General features: G+C 51.7%; 1 protein-coding gene across 1 annotated transcript in view; it reads left to right on the top strand.

Moving 5' to 3' along the window:
• The window catches only part of fgfr3 (fibroblast growth factor receptor 3), a 74,892-nt gene that overhangs the window by 7,993 nt on the left and 38,905 nt on the right, over positions 1-27,994 (top strand). The window contains 2 exon segments of the mRNA XM_030116672.1: positions 16,175-16,438; positions 20,551-20,616. Coding sequence (XP_029972532.1) covers positions 16,175-16,438; positions 20,551-20,616 — 330 coding nt within the window.

The raw sequence follows: 27,994 nt of genomic DNA, 5'->3' as shown, positions 1-27,994 counted from the left end.
TCCCAGTAAACCTGGAGGTGTGTGTCTCCGTCGCCCCTTTCAGCTCCCGTCAGTTTGGCTCCGCCCCCAAACCGTCCTCCTCGCCTCCGGCCGACCTGGAACCGCCGCTCGTCTTAATTCCCAGAATCCTCCCAGCAGCTCGTTTCTTCGGCTTCAGTCTTTCTCTCTCTGGCTTCTTGATCTCTTCAAATCACCCCGTAGAACCTGGAGCACACTTTCAGGGTTTGAGGTTTGATTCCTGATCCATAAAGCCACAGGATGAGGCAGAGATCGCGCCCGGTCCGGGTTCCTCTCAGCATCTTTCACAGTCAGAACAGCACTAATCTGTTGAAGTTATCAGTAAAACGACTTCATTTAGAGCATTTTCACCACTTCAGAGGGTTTTGCAGTGTTTCACACACACACACACACACACACACACACACACACACACACACACACACACACACACACACACACACACCCGTGGTGCTGGTTGGATCTGATGCTTCGACACTCCGTCCGGACAGATCCGCTCTCATTACTGAGATTGTGGCAGATTATCTCTGTCCGATTAGCGATGCGGTTCTAATCTCTGAGGTGAGAGGGAGCCCGAGATCAGCCGTAGAGCTGCAGAGCCGCTGTCTCTCTTCGTGTCCCGTAGGAGGGACGCACAGCGCTTAATTCAAACAACATGAAATCTGTCCTGCAGGAAACAAAACGTAGAAGAAAACAAGACAACTGAGCTAAAAGTAACTTCTTTTCACGTTTAACCTTCAGAAATGGCCGATCTGATCTGATGTTCCCACATCACCGAACCAGGAATCAAACGAGGTGATTTCTCTCCTCTTTTTCTGAAAGTTTTCGCCTAATTTGCCTCCTCCTCCTCATTTGAACATCAGTCACAGATGTGACGCTCTCAGATGAAGCTGTGTGTTTTTGGACGCTCGCGCCTCCTTGCTGAGTGTTTGCAGGCTGATTTCCTGGAGTTTGGGTTCGCTGTTATTTGCAGCGGCGCTCTCTACATCGCCGCCCTTTAATCATCCAATTATGGAAATGAGCGCCGCTGCATGTGTGGGCTTAGCGCGGCTCTCTGGAAACCGGCCGCCGCCTCACGGCTCGGGCATGAATCTGAGCTGCTCGGTCTGCGGAGCGTTCATTTCCCCGGCAACATTATCAGGAGATCTCCTGGCGGGCGGGCGGGCGGGCGAGGGGGGGCGGACAGGCCAAACAAGCTCTGCAGAACGACGATCCGCCGAACAATGGCGCCTCTATCCTCAGTCCATCAAGCACTTAATCCAGCAGACACTCCAGGCAGTTTTCTGGATGGGAATTAGACATTAAACACAGCTTAGAGAAGCATTTTACAAGGGATTATAGAGTTGTGGGGGGGGGGGGGGGGGGGGGGGGGGGGGGGGGGGGGGGTGTTCCTGGGCTTCGTCCAGCCATTTCTCCCAGATTTACAGCCAGACGCCGTCACCTTTATTGATTCTGCTCGTTAACCTGGAGATGTGAAGCGACGCACGCTGTGAAAAGCAGGAATGAAACCGTCAGGTCTTCACAGGCAGGAGGCTCCACAGCCTCTGCTGCAGCCGAGGCAGACACACACACAGCCTGCTGCAGCCGAGGCAGACACACACACAGCCTGCTGCAGCCGAGGCAGAAACACACACAGCCTGCTGCAGCCGAGGCAGACACACACACAGCCTGCTGCAGCCGAGGCAGACACACACACAGCCTGCTGCAGCTGAGGCAGAAACACACACAGCCTGCTGCAGCCGAGGCAGACACACACACAGCCTGCTGCAGCTGAGGCAGAAACACACACAGTCTGCTGCAGCCGAGGCAGACACACACACAGCCTGCTGCAGCCGAGGCAGACACACACACAGCCTGCTGCAGCCGAGGCAGAAACACACACAGCCTGCTGCAGCCGAGGCAGAAACACACACAGCCTGCTGCAGCCGAGGCAGAAACACACACACAGCCTGCTGCAGCCGAGGCAGACACACACACAGCCTGCTGCAGCCGAGGCAGACACACACACAGCCTGCTCAGTATCGAGGCAGACACACACACAGCCTGCTGCAGCCGAGGCAGAAACACACACAGCCTGCTGCAGCCGAGGCAGAAACACACACAGCCTGCTGCAGCCGAGGCAGACACACACACACCCTGCTCAGCATCGAGGCAGACACACACACAGCCTGCTCAGCATCGAGGCAGACACACACACAGCCTGCTCAGCGGCGAGGCAGACACACACACAGCCTGCTCAGCATCGAGGCAGACACACACAGCCTGCTCAGCGCTGTCGTGCTTGGACGGCCCGCTGCAGTTTACAGCCAGTTCTTCATTATCAACAGTGGTTTGCAGAAGACTGACTGAACTGCAACATGTCAGGTTTTACTGAATTTTACACATTTATGTGAAAACAATCAGTTACACAAAGTGATCAGGACGAGAGAAACAGCACTGTTAACTCACCCGTCAAAGACACCAACATGTTCTTTGCACATCTGAAAGGTCTGAACAGTTCAGAAGGCCTGATTCTGCTCAGACGGCTTTTCACTCGCTGTTTTCACAGTTTTGCCGTCTGGACTCTGTTTTTACAGCGATTAAGCAGCAGCGGGGGAAACCGGCTGTCTGCGAGTCCGGGTCTGGTTCCAGGGCTTCACATCAGATGCAGCCTGCAGTGAAAACAGTCTGGAAGAGTCTCTGAAGACGTTCGCTCTGTGGTGGAGTTTGCATGTTCCTCCTGAGCGTGTGTGGGCTTCCTTCAAGTGTGTGTGTTACTGCCTCTTTCCAAACAAACCAACAGTAACGACAGCAGAGAAGCCGCAGAGAGGCGGCCGAGACGCCGGCTCTCGGCGGCGTGGCGAGCAGGAGGTCAGGGCCAGCCGGAGGGCCGGCAGCCTTCGCTCAGGCCTCGTCTGCAGGCCGCCGCCACGTGTGTATTAATACACCTCATTAATGCCCTTTGAAATCCTCTCAGCACGCCGCCCGCTGCATTATGGATGAAAACACACACCTGTCTGTGTGTTCCGCTCACGCCCGGCCTCTCCCGCGGTGGGAGCTTTTCATTTTCAATTTCACTTCATTTCAGAGCCGAACACACTCCGCGCTACACGACACACACATAAACACATTTCAATCCCGAGTCCTCCGCGGCATCCGCCCTCATTCTCGCTGCCTTTCACGTGTTTTCTAATCTTCCTGGAAGCCAGAGAGCAGCGGTTCGGCTTCCAGAGCTCCCTCTGCTCCTCGCCTCTCCTAATAGAGCGGCGTGATGAGCTGCGGCGCCGCCGGCTCTGCATGCTGATCAGGATTCACGCTCTGACTCAATCCTGGCTTCAGCTGTAGCTTCAGTAAACACGCCGGGATGAATCAGACTGCTTCCAGGAAGAGGTGCAGACCCTGATCGCCGAGCCACGTTTTCCCAGAGTGCTCAGCGAAGCCGAATACCGAAAGATTCCCCCAAGAGGAGAATCCAGCAGTGCTGAGCCGCGCTACATGCTACATGCTACATGCTACATGCTAAAGCGTTCCAGGGCTCACATACAGTGATGCTACATGCTAAACATCATCAACATCTACAGCACACACTGACGCCACACACTGCGCTCTGCGAACCCTCGGCTGTACGGCTGACGTAGCAGTGACTGAAGCATCCCTGATCAATGTTTTCATGGAGAATTAATTGGAACTGGGATTGGAACCTCTTGCGTGCCAGTTTTAGCCCCCGGGCCTTATATTTGACACCACTGTTGTAAACCCACTCGTCCTTTGGAAAAGTGCTGTCGGTGCATCTCTCATGCAAACTGCACTGAGTGAAAGGACTGCTGGGTCACCTTCTGCTGGAATCTGAGTCATTGCTCCTCCTGGGCTCTGGTTTGGAGTCCACACACACTCCGGAATGTCCTCGACACACACTCTGGCGAGCCTCCGACACACACACTGCGGCGTGCCTCCGACACACACTCCGGCGAGCCTCCGACACACCTGTACACGTCCTCTGCTGCACCTCTGGCTGCGGTTCAGGGCGCTTCTTCAGCTGACAGCGGCGCTGACATACGGCGGGTTTTAATTACAGAGCTCCCCTTGAGGAAATTGTTGAGATACTTAGCAGATAAGGCCGACACGGAGCGAACACAAAGCCTCGTTGTGCCGCATCGGGAAGACGCTCTGGCGGGCGGGGGGATTACTCAGCTGTAGCTCGTTCTGGCGGTGCTGTGAGGAGGGCGGTTTATCGTCTTTTATTGAGAGGAACATGTCTTCTCTCGGCCGTCTCTCCTCTTCTCTCCCCTCCTCTTCCCCTCCGTCGGGCTGACATGAGGATTTATCGCTCTGAGTTTTTACTGGATTGTTATGATGGATGGTGAATGCAAAATTTAGCCAATATACACGGTACGAGTTTGAGCGTGTTTAAGGGGCTGGGGGGGGGGCTCTGCTTTAAGCCAACACCATTGGACCATTGGAGGTGTATTTTGTTGCTGGCAGACGCAAACAGATGGCAGGTTGTGTATAGAGCTGTACTGAGTCCAACACACACACACGCACACACACACACACACGCGCGCGCAGAGTCTCTCGGAGCATCCAGCCTCCATCACTCACCCTCTGCTCCCCGTCGCTGCGTCCTCCTTCCTGTTGTCGGTTAGCTCGCTTTGCTAGCTTTGCTAGCTTTAGCTGAGTCAGCCGAGTTGTGAGTGTGTGTTGTCGCCCCCTGCAGGTTTACAGATGCTCTCTCATTGTCTGGTCCTCCGTCCATCAGCAGAAATTCACGACCTTTCGGGTGAAAACGCATCGTTTTGCTTCACATGGCGGCGTTTCGAAAGTGGCGTTTGGCCACTAGAGGGTGCTGTGAGTTGATTTTCTAATGAAGCCACACACACGCGAGTGGGGAACAACGTTATTTTCAAAAAGTTTGGCTTTTCGAAAAGCTGCATTTTCAGTGACTCTGAGCGCCGTCGCCGTGTGAACAGAGCCCCAGAATGTAAAGAAAGTTTCGTATCTTCGCTTGAAGACTTCGCGTAAACGAGGCCTGAAGGCAGAGAAATTCGCTTCGTCATCCTGAAAGGAAGTCGTTTCACAAGCTGGAGCAGAAAAAAACCCCACGACAGGAGAAAAGAATCAGAATCCCTTCTGCTGAAGCTCAACACCTCGGTTTTTCTGGCTCTCCTCAAACCACTGCTCCCCCCCCCCACCCCCCCACCCCCCCTCTGTCCCTCCGTCTCCCCGTCCCTCCGTCTCCCCGTCTCTCCGTCTCTCCGTCTCACTGACCACTAACCAGAAGCAGAGCCGTCTGGCTCGGCTGCGCTCCATTTACATTTCTGTGAATGGAGACGGAGCGACGCTGTTCAATACTCTGTGTGTGTTCTGGTCCCGGGCGGGACGGCGAGCCAATGCTGTGGGGACGGAGGGGAGAGGAGGCGGAGCCGGGGTGGAGGTGGAGGCGGAGCCGGGGTGGAGGTGGAGGGGAGGTGGGGTTCAGAGGAACACTGCAGGAAATCCATGTCCTGAAGAACCATGAAAACCTGAACCTGTGAGAGATAGTGAGAGAGAGAGAGAGAGAGAGAGAGAGAGAGAGAGAGAGAGAGAGAGAGAGAGATTGTTGTTCATACATTACAAGTCAAATTGTTTCTTTCTTTCTTTCTCAGCTGCCAGCAAGCTGAATGCTCGTGGTATTTGTTCTCACACACCACGAGAATCCATCTTGTACCGCTCGCGCCGATGTGCTCGGGATCGGACTTTTTTCAGTCGCATCAATTACGCTCAGATTTTTTTCGGTCAGACCAATCACGCGTCGTTTAGGGCGGGACATGAAGCTTTGACGGAAGCAGGAAGTGACGGACTGCTAATAATATTAGCATGGCTAGCGAAAACAATGGATGTCCCGACAGCGATTACATCTGTTTGGATGAATCCTCTATTGCGTCTTTGAAAAACGATCAGCAAGAGGTTTTTTCTTTGCAGTGATTGGCTGAAACCAAACATGGTTAGGCGGGCGCACTGTGTCCTTCCGTCCAATGAACGCAAAGAGTTCTGCAGCAAGTCCCTCCTTCCCTGAACGGATTCACCGAGTGAAATCCCAGATTGACGTGTGAAGCAGTTCGTTGCTGCACGTCAAGATGGCTTCTGCCAGGTTAGGTTCATCCCCCCATCTCTCCATGCTTCTGAAGTACTGTTGCTCTCTCTCTCTCTCTCTCTCTCTCTCTCTCTCTCTCTCTCTCTCTCTCCCTCCTCATGCTGCCACATGCGCTTCTGTTTAAAGCTTGCCCACATTCAGGGCAGCTGACACATCTAATATTGAAGCCCCCCCTCCTTACCCCCCCCCCCCATGTTATTTTGTCAGGAGAGTTGAAATAATGGCGCTTTGTGCCGCCGCCGTCTGCGGGCCGTAATGGAAGCCGGAGCCGTGGTCTCGCTCTGGAGCTGCTGACGCCGGGCAGCGACGGCAGCGCTGACTCCACTCGCCTCAGAGCTACAGGAGAAAACCATGGCGTGTTGTTATTGAGCGCGGTGCGTCTGGTAATTGGCTGCATTTTTTCCTCGTGTGACAACTCTTCCCGCCAGCGCCGGTTTATCTGCGGCGTGTCGTCTTGTGGATTTTCCTGCTTTGCCTCGGAGTTTTGCTGCTTTCTGTCTTTCTCTGCTTTGAACTGCAGCTTCAATCACTGAACCCTCCGAAACCCAGCGACTCAGAGAGAGCTGTGGAGCTGCAGGTGTTTGGCTGGAGCTGCATCCTGATACGTCCTCACATGAAAATGTCACTGCTCTGATTATAAATACGTTTCACGCTCCAGAAGTGTTTTGAAAACTGTCATGGAGGCGGAGCCTCAGCTTGTCATCGTCAGGATCAGTCGAGGTGTTTGGGAACGAGGCCTTTGCAGAATCGAACCGCCGACCCTCACTGGAGTGTCTTGAAATCGAGACTGAACGTTGCTTCAGTTGCTCTTCAGGAACCTCCAGTGGCAGACCGTGGTTGCCATGGAAACGAGGCCCCGCCGGGCCCCCTGCTGGGTGAAGCTACCTGCTGAAGCCGTTCTCGAGGCAGGTGGAGGAATGGTGGGATTAAAGGGCTTTCCGGCCGCTGCCCAGCTCCCATGAGCAATCGCTGCTCTCTGGAGCCCCGCGGTGAATGGCGTGGAGAGCGGGCGCCGCCGGGCGCCGCCGCTCGGTTCTCCCAGTGATCAGAAGCACATGGCGGCCGGGAGCGGCGGCGAGACGGAGCCCGGCGTCCCACCGCACCAATAAACAGCGTCGTAAACGGAGCAGTAAACGCTTTCACGTCCCGCTGATCACACACACACACACACACACACACACACACACACACACACACACACACACACACGTGGCCTCCAGCTGCACCTCCACCAAAGGTTCCCTCAGCTTGATGCTTTTGGAGCGACTGGATGTGGAGTTTTGTCTGAAATCTGAGTGTTTAAGGAGATCAGTGGAACCGAGTTTTGTCCTGCGATCGTTAATTTTGCTCAGTGGTGCTGAACCCTCAATGATCCCCTTCATGAAGCTTTATCAACAGCTGATTTCTTTGATTGTATTAGATGAATAAACTCACAGCCGGGATTTAAATTCCCTTCGCAGCAGGTCAGATATGTGTTAAAATGTTCCTGCAGGCAGAATCAAATGTAAGAGAAACTACATTTGAATCCGGCTGTGGATCAAGAACAGATGCAGTTTATGGTCAAGTTGTTGAATTTTCTTTGAAAACAAACTCATAAGTTCATGTTCATGTCCCTGATCCTGCTCCTCCAATTCAGGAGTTTTTATGAATTGATTGCAGTTAGTTGAATTTGAATTGGCAGAGGATGGAAGCATGATCTCCGTTCAGTCTGTTAATACTGAACATGAGGATTTCAAGATAACAATAAATCTGCAGCATCAGGTTGAAGATCTCAGAACAGGAAATACTGATTCTAAAAATAATTTCACTCCATTGTGATGATTTTTTTCCCCACACGGATTCCAGCTGGACTCAACATTAAACAGTGAATTCGGTCTGAGAAGCTTGTGTTGTGGAAAAAAGCAGTTTTTAGTAGAGATTTAATCTGAGAGCAGCAGAGCGAAGACGAGCGGAGCTCCGGATTCTCTTATCTTCAGCCGGTCGTGTGTGATGTGGACGATCGCTGGCTTTAGGAGTGTGTGTGCAGAACACACGTGTGCTGCTGCATTGATCGCACTGCATGACACTAACATCTCCGTCAGCTCACACACACACACACACACACACACACACACACACACACACACACACACACTCCATGCCGCTGCCGCTCGTCAGTTTGACCGTCTGGGGTTTGAACTCTGGACTGATCCGGGCTCCAGATGTTTACCTGTGAGTTTGCATGTTTGGCCTGTGGGCGACTGAATTCAGACACTTCACTGAAATCTGGTTTATGTGTCAAACATAAGGCCAGTGGGCCAAACCCGGCCCATGAGAGGCACAAATCCGGTCTGACAAACCACCAAGGAAACGGGAGAGACGGTGGAGTTTTTTACGGACTTTAGTCAGACTCTGACCGTGATGTTCTGGAGCGGATGAGTGGACGAGTTTACGGTCAAGATATCTTTTGCCTTTTTTCTTTCCGTTTGCGTGTAAAATCAGTTTAAACCAGATAAACGCTAATTAGCTCTTCATGGCTAAAAGAAGAGGGAAGTTCAGCTTCTGATGATGTTGGATTCCAGAAGGAGAATTGCAGATTTTTTTTTTTTTGATGATTATTTCTTAGTGTTTGGAGAGATTCATCTTTATCTAAAGTACAAACCATATAATGAAGAATTTCAGAGTATTTTATGAATCTATTTAGATTGTATTTAATGCGAAAATGAGCAGGTTCCAGCTTAATTGTGCAAAATTGCCTCTCTCTCTCTCTCTCTCTCTCTCTCTCTCTCTCTCTCTCTCTCTCTCTCTCTCTCTCTCTCTCTCTCTCTCTCTCTCTCTCTTTCTATCTATCTCTGATAGTAAAATTAAATTCAACTCATTGATTACGTAATTAAGGATTTTCTCAGAAGCATCTTCACTAAAGAAAGAATCTCAAACCAGCCCCATTAAATTCAGACTCTTTTCTTCCTTTCTGGCCCAGCTTCCCCTCGGTTCCCCGGTTCCCCGGTTCCCCGACCCTCCCCGGACCCTCGGGTTCTGACCAGGTGCTCCCGTTCCCCGGCCGTGGGTGAGGCGCGGTGGCGTTCTGTAATGATATTGGTTCCTGGGCGTCGTTTCGGGGGGACTGATTATGTTGTCGCGCGGCTTCGGCGCCACACACTCCGCAGACATCCGGGCTCTGAGGGCCCGGCTTCTTCCACTCGTCTGCTGAATTGAAACTAGGCCAGTTCGTCTTTGGAATGACAATTACCGCGGACCAGAAGCCCCCGGCCCCGTCAGGAGGCTGCAGGGTGGAGGCGTGGGGGGGGTGATGAGGGTATAAAAGCAGCACCGACGATTGGACGCTGCCAAGATGCTCCATGCGTTCAGCAGCTTCCGATGCTCGTTAGCTGGGCGGAGGGGGGATGGGGGGGGGGGGGGGGGGGGGGGGGGGGCTGGCACAGGCCGGGGCGGGATGTTTAGAAGCAACGTCGATCTCTAACTTGATTTTCGAGGCTCTTTTGATAAAGTACAGCTCAGTGAGGAGAAGAATAGAGGCAACAAGCTGGGGGGAAGCCCCCCTCCACCCCCCACCCCCCCCCCCCCATCCTCTCTTTTACCTCCTTGATCTCCGCCGAGCCATCCCTCCTTTCTCTGCGGCTCCTGGCAGCTTCTCCGCGGCGGTGTGAGGTTGTCAGGCTGGCCCAGATTACGGCCATTGTCCCGAAGGTATTTACATCCGGCCAAACCACATTAAACTGAGATTAGGAGGTTTTCACCGCACACCGCCAAAAAAAAAAAAAAAAAAATAGGGGGGTGGGGGTAGAAAAAGAAGGAAAAAAACAAGAAGGGGGTGAAAAGAAGAGGGAGCTTTTCCAGGACGAGCCGGATTTACAACTGAAATAGCAGTGAAATGGAGGAAGAGAAATGTTCTCTTTATTGGGGGGGGGGCGGGTGGAGGGAACAGGAGGTATCATGCTGCCTGTTGGTGGTGGTGGGTGGAGGAGGGGGGGGGTCTGACCAGATCCTGTCTGAAGGTCATGTGACGCTGCTCTGGCGTTGTCCTGCTAGCCGCCGCCGCCGCCGCCGGTTGTTTTGTTGCAGTAAAGGAAGCAGAAGTCACTCGCTGCGGCGGACGCCACGCCTGAACCCGGCCGTCCGGCTGTCTCGGGCTCCGGCGGTATTTCAGGAGGCCGTTGCGTTTCACCACGTCTCTGTTGACATGACGACTGAATGAGCGGCGATCGGAGTGAATTCTCTCCTCCGTGTTCGGTCTCTGCGCCGCATTCTGGCTCTAATTACAGGTAGAAGTGAAGGAAACACATCCTCTAAGACACAAAACACTCCACCTGTCAGACCGCCTCCATAATTAACTGTGAAAAATCCCCCAACAGTGGAGCGTTTCTCATCTCCTCCTGTACAAACAGCTAATTACCTGCAATAAAAAAGCCCATTAGTGGTTGAATTGTTGTCCTCTGGCGCTGGAAACACGGCGAGGGGAAGGTGGAGGAGCCAGATAAAGATGGATGCCTCCACCGGTGCATCTGGAATCCATCACTGACTGAGATGCAGATGTGGGTTTAAAAAAAAGCTGTTGTTGTTGTTTTATCCATCAGACTTGAGAGAAAGTCTCAGTTAAAGTCGGAGTGTTTCCGATGCGTCTGCTCGCCTGCTCGACCCGGTGGAGGCGGCGTTCTGCTGCAGCAGCTCGGCCGAACGCGACGCTCCATAAATCAACCGGGACGACCGGCGGGGAGTTTAACGGACACCTAATTGACAAAACCTTCCTTTAGCGGACTCGCTGGCTCTCAGTCTGTCAGCACAGCAGAGATCAGGCCGGCGGTTTGTCTCCTCCGGAGCAGAAAATGAATCCATCAAACTTCCAGGACGGCGACGACACAACGAGAAAACACTCAGAATTTTAATCAAACACCTCAGGAAACACACACACACACACACACACACTGTGTTCAGCAGCAGTGTCCGCAGACGCAGCTGCTTTGACGTGAATCTGAAGTCGGTGTTTTCATTTTCACCTGCCTGGCTGAGAGCTGTGGAGGTGGCGTCGGCGTGGAAACAGGCTGAAAATGAGGTGGACGACGTCCGAAGGTCTCCTGTTGGGACGCAGAGCATCCTCAGGAGGAGCGTTTGTCGTCTTCAAGGTGAAAATAAGATGAGGGGGTCGGCTGGACCTCAGGGAAAACTGAAGGGATCCATAAACGCAGACAGGTCAAAGGTTACTGATACTGCTGAGTTCAGGTCAGTTCAGCGATCTGTGTCGGGGGAAGCAAACTACCAGAACACACAAGAAACAGCATTTTGATATTTGGATCTGTAACACAGTTTCAGTTGACTCGTGATTTAAAACTGCCTTTTAATCCCATCTTATCTACTAATTTTACATTTGTGTTTTACATGAAAGCTACTGAAAAGTCACATTTGATTTCTGTTTTGTCCTTGTTTTATTTATCTGGTTAGTTATTTAACTAAACTCCTGGTAACCTCATCGATCCTGAAATCTGCTGTTGGAGACAGCAGCTTCCTGTTTGTCAGAAGTTGGGAGTAAAGTGTGTTTCTGCTGGAAGAAGCCTCGTTCCTGACCCGCGTCTGTACGTCTGATGCTCTTTTCAATGTTTTCTGTGGCTGGAAATCCATTTTCCCTCCAGGAAAACAACCCGACCTTTGACCCAGAGGTCTGTACTGATCGTCACTTCTCCTTCGGCCTGAGGCTAAGCTTCTTTCCAAACCTCGTTCATTCCGTGCGTCGCCTCTTCGAAGCCGCCAGCAGCCCCGCTCCTGCCGCTTCAAGACGTTTTATAACAGAGAAATCTCAGACAGTGTGTTCATGGTGCCGACCGCACACTCCCCGAGGCGCCGAGGCACACTTCCAGTCCGCCGCATCGCTGTGTCCGACACCAAGGACAGAAACCAGTCCAGCAGATGAGGCTGGAGCGAGCGAACCGAGGGCAACGTCATGTTTCCTGCGAGCTGATAGAGCAGCGGCCACGCTGAGTGTGTGTGTGTGTGTGTGTGTTTCAGTGTGTGTGCTGGGAGCGGCAGGCGTGGACAGGCTCCCCTTCATAAAGAGCCCTTTTCATGGCGGGCCGCAGCCTGCCGCTGGCCCCTGGAGGAGTTTGGAGAGGATAAATAAACCTCTTCAGACGCAGAGAAAAGATGGAGGCTGTGAGCGGCGCTTCAGCGGACGCCGCTGCACAACGCCACACTGCCCTGCTGCGCCTCGCCGCGCCGTGCTGCCGCGCCGCGCCGCGCCTCAAAGCGGACGGCAGATTATTCTCAAGGGCTGTTTGTTATGATATCGAGCCGAGAGGGTAAGAAGTGCCGGGAGGGCGGGGGCCTCTTGATTTATGGAGTGACTGTCCAGCCTGTGGACACACACACACACACACACACGCACGCACACACGCACACACACACACGCACGCACACACACTCTTATCAGAACCCACGTCCACATTAACGCACACACACAAAAGCACATATCACACATTGCTTCCAGCTGGCCTCAAGTTCCTGCAAGAGCACTACAACACACACACACACACACACACACACACACACACACACACACACACACACACACCCTTCAGCGGCCGGGAGCGCAGCAGGAATGCCTGGGTGATGATATCGGTGACACCATCAGAAAACCAGCGCAGTGCAGAAAACCTTCATGTATTCGAGCCGACTGACGACGTGGCGGAGGTCGTGGCGGCAGGATCGCATTCGCTGTGTCGATCGGCGATCAGGTCCCAGTTCTGATGAAGAGCAGACTCGTTTCCGGGGCCTCGTTCCTGAGGAAAGTTCCAAACTTCTCAGGTTGTTCGAGTCGTCAGAAAGTCTCAGTTTGGCCTTTCGGAGAGCAGAAACCAGCAGATGAAGCTTTCTGGACACGTTTCCTGGACCAGATCGACTCACTGGCTGCAGTCACATGACCTCTTCATCCTCTTCATCCTCTTCATCCGGCAGATCGGTCCCACCATGCTCTGTGTTGACCGTTTGCAGACGATCCTGCGTTGTTTCGCTTCAAAAATACCTTTCCTCCTGTTTTCAATAGACCACTGTTCTATTGTATATTTTAATTCAATAAACTAAAGATTATAATATCCCTATAATCCCTGGAATATAATATCCCACTTCTGTTGCGTGATTCAAAATAAGAATTCTTTAGTATTTGTAGGGAACAATAGTGTAGATGTGTGAAAAAGAAATGACAACTTTACACGTGTAGAAACTATCAGTCATAAACCAGAAATCTGATTTTATTCTGTTTTTTGGAGAGAATACCATGGAAAAATATTAAAAATGACTTTCTCAGTTTCAGTATTTAAAAGAAATTTAATGCATGATTTAAAAATTGAGATTTCAAAATCACCGTCTCACAGCGTCAGCATGTAAATATTTGCTTGATTAGAGATCAGGTTGCAAGCCTGAAAAGGTTTTTTTTGTTTTAACAAAGGAAAATTGAAAAAAGAAACAATTGAAAATGAGTATTTCACAATTTCAGCGTAGAAAAAAGGGATCAGCGTGTTTGAATAGCAGTGGTAATAAATCAGAAGTATTATTTAATAAAGATTATGGGTCCAGAAGTGAGTTTTTCTCCTGCGTTAGGTGAGATCAGTCTTCCACAGTGAACATGTCCAAAGAGACGTTTCCTCTCCTCGTTCGGCTCCATGAAGCCAGCGTGAGCTACGAGCCTCCGGAGATTATTCCATCTCCCCCCAGAACGCTCCATATTTCAGAGCTGAGGGTCTTCTGCGGTCTGTGCTTCTTTCAGAGGTGGCGATCGGTTCGCGCCGGCTGCTCGCTCGCCGCCGCCGCGCTCTTTTTCCGCCGCTGAATGGGCCTTTTGTTTCGGCACAAACCCGCCGTAAATACGGCTGTCAGAGTCGGAGGCCGGCGGAGAGCCGCGTTATTGACTCAACGTGTCCTGAGTTTTTAATGGACGGAGTGAGACAGAGACAACAATTCACAATTCACCCGCCCTCCGGCTGCATTCAGGAGCCGCTTCACACGGAGCCTCTAAATCAGAGGACTGTTTAGCTAAAGGCTCTGTGAGGAAGATTTATCCTCTTCGGACAGGCTCCCGCTCACCGGGCCCTTCAGGGAGCGCCGGGAGAACCTCCGGAGGCCGTGAGCGAAACCTAGAACTTCTTCTGTTAGACATAACGACCTGGCCGTAGGATTTCAAAACCACATTAACTCCTGGTGTTAATGTTAAAACAGGTTTTTTGCATAAAATGTTTGAATTCTCTTCATAAATCCAGACAGAAGTTCCCGCACTTCCTTCAGAGAGCTGCAGGAGAGCCGTGAAACGTGCTAATGCTTCCTGGTCCTGGTCCTGGTCCTGGTCCAGACTCTCTGTTGATAACAAACATTAGCCACTAGTGAAGCAACATGCTAACTGCATTGTCTTCCGCAGTTCTGCCGTTTCCGTGGAAACGGACGTAGTTTTCAGAGCGTTGAAACAGAAAAGCAGAACGATGAGTTTCTTCTGAACCGTTTTCAGTGAACAGGTTTCAGGTTCATGTTCCCGCACTGTCAGATTCATATTTTATCTTTAAATAAATCTGTAAAAACCCAGCAGACCCTCCGGTGTGTCGTGTTTCTACAACGGCTGGAGCTCATCGGTCCGTTCTGAAGCTTCTTGAACCGGTTCTCGGGTCTGATTGTCACTTTGTGTTCGGGTTGAGGGAACCGGCGCGGCTCCGCTGTGGCTTCTGTGTTTGAACGCTGCCAGTAGCTGCTTCGCCCACGCCAAGGCGCCGCTCCGCGAGGACACGCTGATCCTCGCCGGCGCCTCACGTCGACGGGGCTCATCTATAATTTAAGGGCTGTTTAGGTATTCCCCGTGAAGCCCGTCTGGTCTGCGCCGCTCCCGATTTCAACCTTACCTCTCAACTCCAATCTGCAGAGGTGTGTGTGTGAGAGTTCAGGACTCGCCGGCGACCCTCAGTCACGCCGCCGGCCTTTCAGCGGGTCAATGGAGGGCGTGCTCGCCGCCGTGAATCACAGTGAACACCTGGTTTCCCCGCTGGGTGGACGGGAGCATCGGGACGTTCGCTTCAATAGAGTCTTCTTTCTGTTCCGTCTCCCTCTCGACCCCGGCGGCGGCGGCGTGTCGCTGAGGTCTGGAGACGCCGCCGCCTCAGACCAGAAGACACAAGGACATCCAGTGTCTGTCCGTCCCCCCATCGCGCCAACATCCTCAGTAAACATGTGGATTTTTCCGGCCTCTCGCCGAGCCGGCGCCTGCTGGGTGCCGGGGAGCGCTGGACGTGAGACGGAGTCTCCGCTGGTTTTTTTCTGTCTTCCTCGGACTGAAATCAGACGTGGAGTTTGAACTGATTTCCAGAGGCTCGCTGGTCACTCAGACCCGCTTTCAACAGAAAACTGAACTTTCACTGGGATTTGAGGGGCTGTTCCCTTAACAGTGATACTCAGAGTCACTGAAAATGCATCTTTTTGAACAGTCCGTCGCCACGGATACGAAGAAAATGCAACAGTTGTTCTGCACAAAGGAACAATGTTTTCCCCCAAAACATCAAGACAGCCGGTCCACATTCCCCTGGACCTGGGAGTTTTAGAGTTGTGTTGTTCTCTGCAGTGTGTGTTTGTTTGTGTGTGTGTGTGTGTGTGTGTGTGTGTGTGCATGTGTGTGTGGTTTCATTACACAAGCAAACAGTATCATCAGTTAGCGTACCAACATGCGAACTGCATCGTGTTCAGTGTTTCTATCGTTTCCGTGGAAACGCGTTGCTTCTGAAGGGAAAATACTGAAACAGTGTAATTTAACTTGAAACGTAGAAACGGGGCCTGAAAGTTCGGTGGAACCAGGAGAAACCTGCAAAGCTGCATGTGCTTCCTGGTTTGGGGGCGGGGCTTAGCGCGTCAGTCGCACAGTTTGATTGATTCAGGAAATGGCCTCGAGTGCAGGAGGAGAGAAGACGGGGATTTAACAGGACAGAAGTGTGTTTGCTCGCTCTTTCTATCATAGTTCTGTGTAGAACTTATCATGAAAGAACAGTTATGTCTTTGAAAGCAGATTTAACACAGATTCTCCTGTGTCTTCAGACTCCATGTCCAGCGAGACGTCCTACCTGGAGGACTACGTGGTGAGCGCGGGGGACACCCTGGAGATGTCATGTGACCTGGAGGACCCCTCGCAGCCGGTGGTCTGGTACAAAGACGGCGCCGCGCTGGCGGTCAGTAACCGCACCCGGCTGGGCCAGCGGCTGCTGCGCATCATCAACGTGTCGTACGAGGACTCCGGCGTCTACGCCTGCCGCCTCGCCCGCGGCGACACGCTGCTCAGCAACTACACCATCAGAGTGACAGGTGAGCAGGGGGCGGGGCTTAAGTCCTCAGCCCACACTGAGCTCTTCGAGTTTGCATGTTCTCCCTTTGTGTGTTTTTTTTTTAGTTGTCTGAAACCTGCTGCAGTTTGTGGAACCATTGACATTTTTAAACTGTCAAACTGAGTAGGAACAACAAATGCCGTGAACTATAGATGCCTTTTTTTTTTTTTTTTTACATTACACAGCGCAGAACAAACACGTCAAAGCTTGTCTTAAAGTAAAAATAACTCACAAGCGGGAAACGCCCTGTGGAAAGCTTCATATGCGTGGACGTCTATTTACAGCGGTACAGTGTTCACAGTGTTTATGCACTATTTAAATCCCCCAAACCAAACTTTCCATATAAAATGCTGATATTTACAGGAAAGATACACACACACACACACACAACTCTTTTTCCATACAATGTGAAGAAGTGGGAACGTCAAGATGTCTGCTTCTTGGGTTTTGCTGTTGTTGCTGTTTGAATCGGGTATAAACTCCTTGACACGAGAGTTTTTGGGTGCAGGAGTCACTCTCTGGTGAAATCCAGGCCGTCTCGGGTTTTCTGCCGCTCTGACACTCAAACGGAGCCTCAGTGTTTCCGATCATCGGCGGCTTCGGTAGCGACGTCTCAACATGACAGCTGCTGCAAACACTTCACAGGAAAACAGAGAAAACTCGACCCAGGAGGAGCCCAGACGTTCTCCTGCTGCTCAGCTTCAGCTCTGCTGCCAAGCCGCACTCACACACACACACACACACACACACACACACACACACACACACACACACACACACACACACACACACACACACTCACTCCCAGCCAGGTTTCACACTGATTCCCTCTGCTGATGCACAGTCAAAGGTGAAAATCATTACCATGCGAGGTGGTGAGTTACGCTTTAAACAGGAGTGTGTGTGAGCAAGGGGAGCTCTAATAGGAATGGATGTATGGGGAGGTGTGTACATGTGTATGCGTGTGTGTGTGTGTGTGTGTGTGTGTGTGTGTGTGTGTGGGAGGTCAGCAGCCAGCCAGCGAGCGGCTACTTAAAAGCCAGGCGGCGTTTTCCCGTAAAACCGGCGGACGCCAGCTGAGCTGGTTATTGACAAGTAATTAGAAAGCAATTAGCTGCAAACATTTCATCACTGGAAGCAGATGGTGAGGCAAGAAGTGAGTGTTTGCACCCTTTCAACTCACTGTGACTACCACACACACACACACACACACACACACACACACACACACACACTAATGCTGAGAGGTCTACAGCTTCTCTTCTCAGACCTACAGTTCTTTTTCACACTGAAAGAGGAGATATGCAAACTGAGTCCCTGCATCAGAAGCCTAAACAGAAGAAATGCTGGGATTTTAAAGGAGGAAGATGCTTTATAATCTGGATGTCAGCTGTTCCAGTTCATACTGTGTTGTTGCTGTTTTTATGGAAGTGTTTTGTGTCTCAGTGCCTCTGAGTCAGTTTTGATTAATCAGGGTTTAATAATTTCTTTCACATTTCCTCAGACCTCCAGACACTTTAAACATGAGAACTGTTGACAGTGTATCCCTCCTCCTCATTGAGTACGTTATTTCCTCCGCCCCCTGACGTCGGCGCCGCCTGCCTGAGACGTGCAGTGTGAGTTTCTACTATCTGGACGCCGTCCAGGTGCTAAATCTGATACCGCTCCCAAATATCTGACACCTTTCTCAAATATTTGAGTGAAAACACAATAGTCGGTGTGTGCTGAAGATAGAGCGAGCTGTGTGTTTGACGTGAAGCAAGCGGAGCTGGCGGCGGCAGAACAGGATATTGCCACCGCATACTGTCAAAAGTCAGACTTCTTAAGTGATTTAGACGCACATGGCGAGCGCTGGAATTACATGAGATGTCTCACGACGGCTCTGCAGCCAGTCTGCTTCCAGCTGGGAATGTGATCCTGGGATGGACCGTCCACACTCCACCGGGAAGGAACGGAGCTCCCCCGACCGAGAGGCGGATGAAGGGGTTTGGAAGATGGACAGATGGTTAAAAAAAACCTACTCTTCTTCTTTTTGCCACGATAGAATCCGTAATAAGCAAAGCAAATGTTTTTGACACAGCTCTTTTTTTTATTAATTGGCTGGTAATTAGGTTATTATTCAGAAAGGAGTTTTTTATCCAAAAATTTTTGTCTAACAGTACCATCAGTGACCACTAGTTGCCACTGTAGGATCACAGAAAGCTGCTGCTGCACCACAGGAAAACCTGCGTTACTGCTGGTTGTGACTGACCAAGCAAGAACAATGATTTCATTATTGTTGTGAATAATGAACCACAGTTTTCTAGGAAATGGTGAACGTTTTCACAACATTTCCATTTTAATTAAAAAGCTCAAACAACGCTGTTTCCTCTCGGATCTCGTAAACACAACATTAAAAATGAGTATGTATTTTTGTCACACTTCTTTTAGCTGCTTGGCTGCTCATTCAGACCACCAGATGTCACTGTACGACAACAGAAAGCTGCTACAGCAGCACAGAAGAAAACTGGGATGGCTAATCGTGGCTGAAAGCTGAGAAACAAATTCACAGAAGGTTCTGGAACAGCATCGAGAAACGAGGAGAAATAAAGGTTCTCACTCACCAAGAAGACTTAGAGACAGATTTTTTCCTTTTTGTGAAACAGATTTGACCCGTAGTCCAGATGATACGGTACTTTATTCTGCTTTAGGTGCCAGACAAAGGAAATGAAACGCTGGCAGCCAGGAGTGTGAGGAAGATTTCAATGAGTGTGAATGAAGAGTCTGGGGAATGTGAAGAGGAGTGTTAGAACTCTAAAAAGTGTGGTGAGGAGTCTGAGGAGTGTGAAAAGTCTGAGAAGTGTAAAGAGTCTCAGGAGTCTGGGGAGTGTGAAGAGGAGTCAGAGAAGTGGAGAAGGAGCGTACTAATGGTTTCTTTCTTTCTTATGTCTGTATTCTTGCTTGTGTTGTACGTCGCTTTGGACAAAAGCGTCTGCTAAATGAAATTGTAGAATTGTAGAATTTTAGAAGTGTGGTAAGGAGTGTGACGAAGAGTCTGAGGAGTGCGAGGAGGAGTGTGAAGAGTCTGAGGAGTGTGAGGAATAGTCTGAGGAGTGTGATGAGGAGTATGAGGAGTGTGAAGAATGTGAGAAGGAGTGTGAGGTGGAGTGTGAGAAGCCTTGGGAGTGTGAAGAGGAATCAGAGAAGTGTGGTAAAGAGTGTGAGGAAGAGTCTGAGGAGTGCCAGGAGGAGTGTGAGGAAGCGTTGAGGAGTGTGAAGAGTGTGAGGAGTGTGATGAGTGTGAGGAGGAATATGAAGAATCTGAGGAGTGTGAGAAGGAGTATGAGGAGTGTGGTGAGTGTGAGGAGAGTGATGAAGCTGAGTGTGCAGGAGTGTGAAGAGTCAGAGGAGGAGTGTCGGATGAGTGAGAGGAGTGAGGCGAGGCCGTGGCTCTCTGCGGTCCTTTCGGGACCAGCTGGCTCTCATTAAGCGGCCCTGCGGAGCCGAACCTGAAAGCTTGAGGGTCAGACTGGAAAATAATTACAGCGCTGCAGCGAAAATGTGTGATACAGCGAATCTAAACGGCGGCTGCAGGATAATTACACGTCAGCTGACACGCTAACCGTTAGCAGTCGCCGCAGTGTGCGTGAGTGCGGCGCACGTGCATGCGTCTCGTGCGCGGGCGTGTCGCGGCGGCACTAACGACCCGCTCGTTTGTCCGTGGAAATGTTTGGCTTGTAGTATCTGAGAACTGTGGACTCATTCATGGCTTTCTCAATGAACAGCCGGTCCTAATACCATTCAAGTGTGTGTGTGTGGTGTGTGTGTGTGTGTGTGTGTGGTGTGTGTGTGTGTGTGTGTGTGTGTGTGTGTGTGTGTGTGTGTGTGTGTGTGTGTGTGTGTGTGTGTGTGTGTGTGTCAGAGACCTGTTTGTGAACACACTCCATTTAATCTGAGAACAGCTCTCTCCCGGCTCCCCTCTGTCGACTCAGAGCTTCCAGATGTGTTTCCCTGCTATCTGATGGTGAAGAGTTCAGTTCAGAGGAACTAAAGACGCTTTGATTCTGAGGATGTGGAGACTGAACTCTGCGTTTTTTCTCCTCTCCCCTTTAGATTCTCTGTCGTCTGGTGATGATGAGGATTATGATGAAGACCCAGAAGAAACAGGTAATGAAAATGGTGAATCCTCATTTTTATTTTTCTCATTTCTATCATGGAGCTGAATGTTTCTGTTTGTTTTGAGAGTTTTGCTGCACTTTTTATTGTTCAGATTCCGAAAACAACACACACACACACACAACACACACACACACACACACACGGTTTTGTCTGCTTCCTTGTCTCCACTCCGTCATGTGGTGTGTGTTTTGCTGAAGGTTGACCCCGGACGCCCTCCCTGCTGCACCTGAGTAGTTTGGGGTGAAAGGTCATTCTGGGTGACCCTCCAGTCGTGCGGTTGAAAGCACCGATCAGTGAGAAAGTTTGTTCCGTGTTTCGACTCCTGAGCGCGTTCCTTCGTCTGCGGGTTAACTGTGAACCTGGCCGTACGAGCGCAGAACCTCTCGGCGTGATGAACAGCTGGAAGTGTTTGCTGCGCTCCTGCGGAGACCCAGATTGCTTATTTACATCAAACTGTGCTGCCGGAGTGCTGTGAAATTGCTCCGGCTCGCCTGAACCGGCCTGCAGGAGCTGCGGGCCGGGCTGTGAAGGGCCTCTGTGGCCGTCAGCGGATTTATGGAGGCGATTACATTCCGAGCTCCGCTCCTCTAATTGGGATTTGATGGCTGCTATAAGCGCCGGCGGTCTGGCCGAGCTGACGTTAAACTTCCGCCCCGGAGCTCCCGGCCAATGGGGAGCCGGCGGCTACGAGACGGTCTGTCCCGTTATGGGCGTCGTGATGCCGGCAGCATGGAGGGAGGCGGCCGATCAGACCGGCGGATGTACGAGAGCAATACTGGAAGTTCAGTGAAAGACGAGGAGCGAAGAATAAGAAACACTCATTCTGTGCAACAAAAAAACTTTTAAACTCTACTTTATACAAGTGTACATGTTGAAGGCAGACTGGGGGCGTGTGGAAGGGCCCGGGGCCGAGCTGCAGGGGTCCCTCCCACGCCCGGGGCGCCCGGGTCCGCATGGAGGGGAAGGAGGTTCGACGACTCTGCTGTCTGTGCATTGATCCACAAATCTGTGAAAACGCTGCGGCGCCTCTGAGACGACGCCGATTCGAGTGTGAAGACTTGAGCTGATTTCACGTCGACTGGCTCAGAGCATCTCAGGCTCTGTGGGGGTTTCCGGTCTGCGGCGGTCCGGGGGCGGAGCTTATTGATGCATAGAGTCCAGCGGACGCCTCAGTGAATGCTGCTGGTGGTGTGTGAGCGTCGTGCCCAGCTGCCGTGGCTCGTGACAGGCGTCCCTGACTGACCGCTGAATGACAGCTGTCAGCTGAGAGCAGACTGAGTTTGGATCAAACCGAGGCTCCGTTTCAAATGAAAGCGCATCGCTTCTGCGTTTCAGAAGGATGCAGGTTTCCATGACGACGTTCTGAGAAGCAGCGGCGTTTTCACAGCAGTGGCAGAGACGCTGAACACGACACCGTTTTCATGCAGAGCAGCTTTTCTCTCCACACGGAGTCGGAGCGTTGCCAAAAAGTTCCACTTTGGGGTTTTTTAGAAGAGTCGCCTGAATGCTCCGAAGTTTAGTGTTTTCACCTGAAATGATTGTAAGAAGCTCGTTTCTCCGAAGTGCGGCCTGCTGGCGTCCAGAGGCTGCAGCGTGAGCAGAAAGCTCATCTCTGCTTTTTGAATCGGTTTTTAACTGCCTGAGAATTATTGTGATAAGAAGTAAATTCAGCGCCTTGACTGGAATGATGGCATAAATCAAACCGGTGTGGACTTTAGGTGATTCAGGGTGACTCCCGGTCCGGCCCAAGGTCCCGCCTCCTCGCTTCCTCGCCTCCTCATCTCCTTGCCTCCTCGCCTCCTCGCTCACCCTGCAGTAGAAGCCCTGAGACGCTGGTATTTAGAGCTGCTGCCCTCCGGCCATCATTAGTGTTTTACCCCCTTTCTTCAGTCGCAGTCTCCAATCAAGAGAAACTCGTGTGGAAAATGAGGCTTGTGGGATAAAAAATGACTTTCATTGCTGGAGTAATGAGAGGCGTCGTACGCAGATCGCCTTCAGATAAACGCACCAGCTCCTGAAACGAGACACACAGAAATAGATTTACTGGAAAAATCCTGCCTTTATTTAACAAAGTGCTGTTTTAAATGGGAGCTGGCTTCAAACTGGAATGAAACTCCAGCAGCAGTTCACAGCTGATTGCTCCTTCACAGGCATTTAGGATGAAAATTAGTTTAATTTTGACGAGCAGTGCTTACAGGCTTCCTGTTTGCACAGTTTCTGAATTTTTTTGGTCAGAAAATCTGTATTTGAACATGATTTTTAAAGCTTGAAAGAAAGATTTGATATTCATAAAAATGATTCAAACGACTTAATGTCCCAATGCAACCTTCCCACTCATCGTTACTGTTGCAGAAAAGTTTCATGGTTACATGGCAACGTTTTGAAAATGACGCCCGTTCACAGAAACGGCTGAAAACGCTGTAGTTCTCATGTAGTTCTCACGCTGTTAAAGTTCCCGTTTCTTCCTTTGAGGTGAATGAGTTTGTGTTTGAACATGTGGGAACCAGAGAGTCTCGGCGGTCTGACGGTTTCATTGTGAGAAGCAGGTTTTCTTGGGTGTGCAGCGGCTCGCAGCTCGGGTTGTTCGGTCCTCCGGTTCGATCCCTCCCCCTCCTGTCTTCACATATAATCTCTCTCCATATTCATACTCCCGTGTTCCCTGTGAAGCAGCGAGCCAACCTCTTCTACAGAGAGATTATTGAAGAATAAGCTGTAAAAAGCTTCCTCTCTCGTTCTTTGAGGCGCTGGAAGAGCTTAACGCCTCCAGTGTGAAACCTGAATGTGTTTGAATGTGCAGCTTTTGGCAGTGAAAGCCTGGAGTGTTTCCGAAGTGGCAACAGCTTACGGCAGACATCCTGAATGCCAGTAAATAGCCTCAGACCGCCAGACTTAATCTCTGCATGTAAGTCTGCCTCATGACATACCGGGCTCCCGCTTCCCGGCCAAAAGCAGACGGATTAGCTCGGAAACATTAAACCCCGATCGCTGCTTAATGTCCGCTAAGCCACCGCTAATTAGGCCAGTGCAGCAGGAAGGAGAGTCCAGAGAGGAAGAAGAGGACGGAGAGTCCAGAGAGGAGGGAGAGTCCAGAGAGGAGAGAGAGTCCAGAGAGGAAGGAGAGTCCAGACAGGAAGAAGAGGAAGGAGAGTCCAGAGAGGAAGGAGAGTCCAGAGAGGAGAGAGAGTCCAGAGAGGAAGAAGAGGAAGGACAGTCCAGAGAGGACGGAGAGTCCAGAGAGGAGGGAGAGTCCAGAGAGGAAGAAGAGGAAGGAGAGTCCAGAGAGGACGGAGAGTCCAGAGAGGAGGGAGAGTCCAGAGAGGAGAGAGAGTCCAGAGAGGAAGGAGAGTCCAGAGAGGAAGAAGAAGAAGGAGAGTCCAGAGAGGACGGAGAGTCCAGAGAGGACGGAGAGTCCAGAGAGGAGGGAGAGTCCAGAGAGGAAGGACAGTCCAGAGAGGAAGAAAAGGAAGGAGAGTCCAGAGAGGAGGGAGAGTCCAGAGAGGAGGGAGAGTCCAGAGAGGAGGGAGAGTCCAGAGAGGAAGGAGAGTCAAGAGAGGAAGAAGAAGAAGGAGAGTCCAGAGAGGACGGAGAGTCCAGAGAGGAGGGAGAGTCCAGAGAGGACGGAGAGTCCAGAGAGGAAGGAGAGTCCAGAGAGGAAGAAGAGGAAGGAGAGTCCAGAGAGGACGGAGAGTCCAGAGAGGACGGAGAGTCCAGAGAGGAGGGAGAGTCCAGAGAGGAAGAAGAGGAAGGAGAGTCCAGAGAGGAGGGAGAGTCCAGAGAGGAGAGAGAGTCCAGAGAGGAAGGAGAGTCCAGACAGGAAGAAGAGGAAGGAGAGTCCAGAGAGGACGGAGAGTCCAGAGAGGAGAGAGAGTCCAGAGAGGAAGAAGAGGAAGGAGAGTCCAGAGAGGACGGAGAGTCCAGAGAGGAGGGAGAGTCCAGAGAGGAGAGAGAGTCCAGAGAGGAGGGAGAGTCCAGTAAGGAAGAAGAGGAAGGAGAGTCCAGAGAGGACGGAGAGTCCAGAGAGGAGGGAGAGTCCAGAGAGGAGAGAGAGTCCAGAGAGGAAGGAGAGTCCAGAGAGGAATAAGAAGAAGGAGAGTCCAGAGAGGACGGAGAGTCCTGAGAGGACGGAGAGTCCAGAGAGGAGGGAGAGTCCAGAGAGGAAGGAGAGTCCAGAGAGGAAGAAGAGGAAGGAGAGTCCAGAGAGGACGGAGAGTCCAGAGAGGAGGGAGAGTCCAGAGAGGAGGGAGAGTCCAGAGAGGAAGGAGAGTCCAGAGAGGAAGAAGAAGAAGGAGAGTCCAGAGAGGACGGAGAGTCCAGAGAGGAGGGAGAGTCCAGAGAGGACGGAGATTCCAGAGAGGAAGGAGAGTCCAGAGAGGAAGAAGAGGAAGGAGAGTCCAGAGAGGACGGAGAGTCCAGAGAGGAGGGAGAGTCCAGAGAGGACGGAGAGTCCAGAGAGGAAGAAGAGGAAGGAGAGTCCAGAGAGGACGGAGAGTCCAGAGAGGATGGAGAGTCCAGAGAGGAGGGAGAGTCCAGAGAGGACGGAGAGTCCAGAGAGGAAGGAGAGTCCAGAGAGGAAGAAGAGGAAGGAGAGTCCAGAGAGGAAGAAGAGGAAGGAGAGTCCAGAGAGGACGGAGAATCCAGAGAGGACGGAGAGTCCAGAGAGGAGGGAGAGTCCAGAGAGGAGGGAGAGTCCAGAGAGGAAGGAGAGTCCAGAGAGGACGGAGAGTCCAGAGAGGACGGAGAGTCCAGAGAGGATGGAGAGTCCAGAGAGGAGGGAGAGTCCAGAGAGGGAAGAAGAGGAAGGAGAGTCCAGAGAGGAGGGAGAGTCCAGAGAGGAGGGAGAGTCCAGAGAGGAAGGAGAGTCCAGAGAGGAAGAAGAGGAAGGAGAGTCCAGAGAGGAAGAAGAGGAAGGAGAGTCCAGAGAGGACGGAGAATCCAGAGAGGAGGGAGAGTCCAGAGAGGAGGGAGAGTCCAGAGAGGAGGGAGAGTCCAGAGAGGAAGGAGAGTCCAGAGAGGAAGGAGAGTCCAGAGAGGACGGAGAGTCCAGAGAGGATGGAGAGTCCAGAGAGGAGGGAGAGTCCAGAGAGGGAAGAAGAGGAAGGAGAGTCCAGAGAGGAGGGAGAGTCCAGAGAGGAGGGAGAGTCCAGAGAGGAAGGAGAGTCCAGAGAGGAAGAAGAGGAAGGAGAGTCCAGAGAGGAAGAAGAGGAAGGAGAGTCCAGAGAGGACGGAGAATCCAGAGAGGAGGGAGAGTCCAGAGAGGAGGGAGAGTCCAGAGAGGAGGGAGAGTCCAGAGAGGAAGGAGAGACCAGAGAGGAAGGAGAGTCCAGAGAGGAGGGAGAGTCCAGAGAGGGAAGAAGAGGAAGGAGAGTCCAGAGAGGAGGGAGAGTCCAGAGAGGAGGGAGAGTCCAGAGAGGGAAGAACGCCCCCTGCCCTGGACTCATCAGGTATGTCCCTGCTGATCACCTGGACTGTGAGTTTATTCCAGTCAGCAGAATCAGGGTTCTGGACCAGGTGATCCTGAAGGATCCTGAAGGACTCTGATCGGCTCTCTGCTGTCATGTAGACCATCTGCAGCAGGAAAGAAGCTCTTCTGAGAGTGTTCCTCACAGTGACTTCTGACCCGGATCAATCATTCTCTTCACACGTCATTCAAACTACATGTGCACACTTCAAGGAGCCTCTTCATGTTTTCATTTTTTCACTCATTCATGTTTCCAATGAAGCATTAAAATATCAAACAATATCCAAGAATAATGTCAAATCAATGAACAAACCCTGCTGCTTTTCATCCAGTAGTACCCCCCCCCCCCCCCCCCCCCCCCCACACACACACACACACACACACACACACACACAGACAAACAAAACCTTTCAGCACTATTGACCAAAATGTGAGGTCAACGTTTGGCATTTCGCCTCTAAAAGGCCGCGCACACACACACACACAGACACACACACACAGACACACACCTTCACACTCTGCAGAAATGGGCATTGGAACTGGTAACTCTGAGTGAATGAGTGAAGAGTTACTCCAGAAACCTTCAGAAAGGTCGTTTTAGGATAAAACACCAGATATCTGTAAATCATATCAATGAGCCACGGCGGGTTTGAATGTCGTTACAGCGGAGAACAAGTCTGGATGTGAGAAGAAAAAAGTATTTTAACTCGTTCAAACTGAACGAAATGAGCACCAGTGATCCTTATCTGCAGTTATTATCCAAAGTTTCCACACTGGAGATTAAATCTGGTCCTCAGTAATCACTTCACACTCTGAGAGAGAGTCGCACAATTAGGAAGACACAACTTTCCCCAAAGTTTCCCGACTCTGTAATGCCTCTGAGACGACTCTTTCACTGGCGCTCCGAGTGTATATGTGTGTGTGTGTGTGTGTGTGTGTGTGTGTGTGTGTGTGTGTGTGTGTGTGTGTGTGTGTGTCAGGAATGTGAACAGAGCCTAATCTGTGCTGTGCTCCTGAGCTATGCGGCTCCTTGTTTACCCTGGCAGGAGAGCAGAGCGCCGGCCGGCGGGCCGCGCTCCGCCGCCGCCGCCGCCGATCCTCCGCCTCTGTTTGCCTTGAGTCCCGGCAGGCGCTCCGGGCAGCCGCCTTCAAAGAGCGCCAGTGTAATCTGTCATGAAATCTGCCTGTGTGCTCACAGGCGTCAGAGAGGGCAAATTATACAATTACACAATTAGCCACCCTCCCCTAAACCTCCACCCCCCCCTCCTCCTCCCCCGGCTGCTTTTCCCCGGATCGGTGTCAGCGCTGGAGGCCGCGTGCCGCGCCAACGCACCACGCTAACGCACACCGCGCCGGCGCACCGCGCTAACACACACTGCGCTAACACACACTGTGCTAACACACACCGCGACGGCGCACCGCGCTAACACACACTGCGCTAACACACACCGCGACGGCGCGTCCCGCTGCTGCTAACGGCTGCCGCTCAGCCACAGTTTGAACTCCTGCAGCAGGAAACCAGACGTCAGGAGGAAGGAGGGATTCTGGGCCTGCAGGAGGAGGAGTGAGACGTCACTGGATTCTGGGCCTGCAGGAGGTGAAGGAGTGAGACGTTTCTTGGCCTAGAGGACGAGGAGGAGTGAGACGTCAGTGAGACGCAGCTTCACCAGCTTCGTTCGCTTCAGGGGAAAACGCCGAACTCTCCTTGTAATCTGGAGTTGATGTTTCGAGCGTTTCGTCATGAAACTACACAGACACACACACACACACACACACACACACACACACGCACGCACGCTACAAACAACAGCACCAACTAGTGGCCGACGTGAAAACGACTTTGTTTCCCACACGCTGGGATGTAATCGGAATATTTTCCCTCCAAACGTCGTGGTGAAAACGGGATTTTCTGCAGCAGGT

This window comes from Salarias fasciatus, chromosome 19, assembly GCF_902148845.1.
Source record: "Salarias fasciatus chromosome 19, fSalaFa1.1, whole genome shotgun sequence".
NCBI lineage: Eukaryota > Metazoa > Chordata > Actinopteri > Blenniiformes > Blenniidae > Salarias > Salarias fasciatus.
The sequence above is the reverse complement of the archived record's forward strand: the minus strand, read 5'-3'. Positions and strand labels throughout refer to the sequence as shown.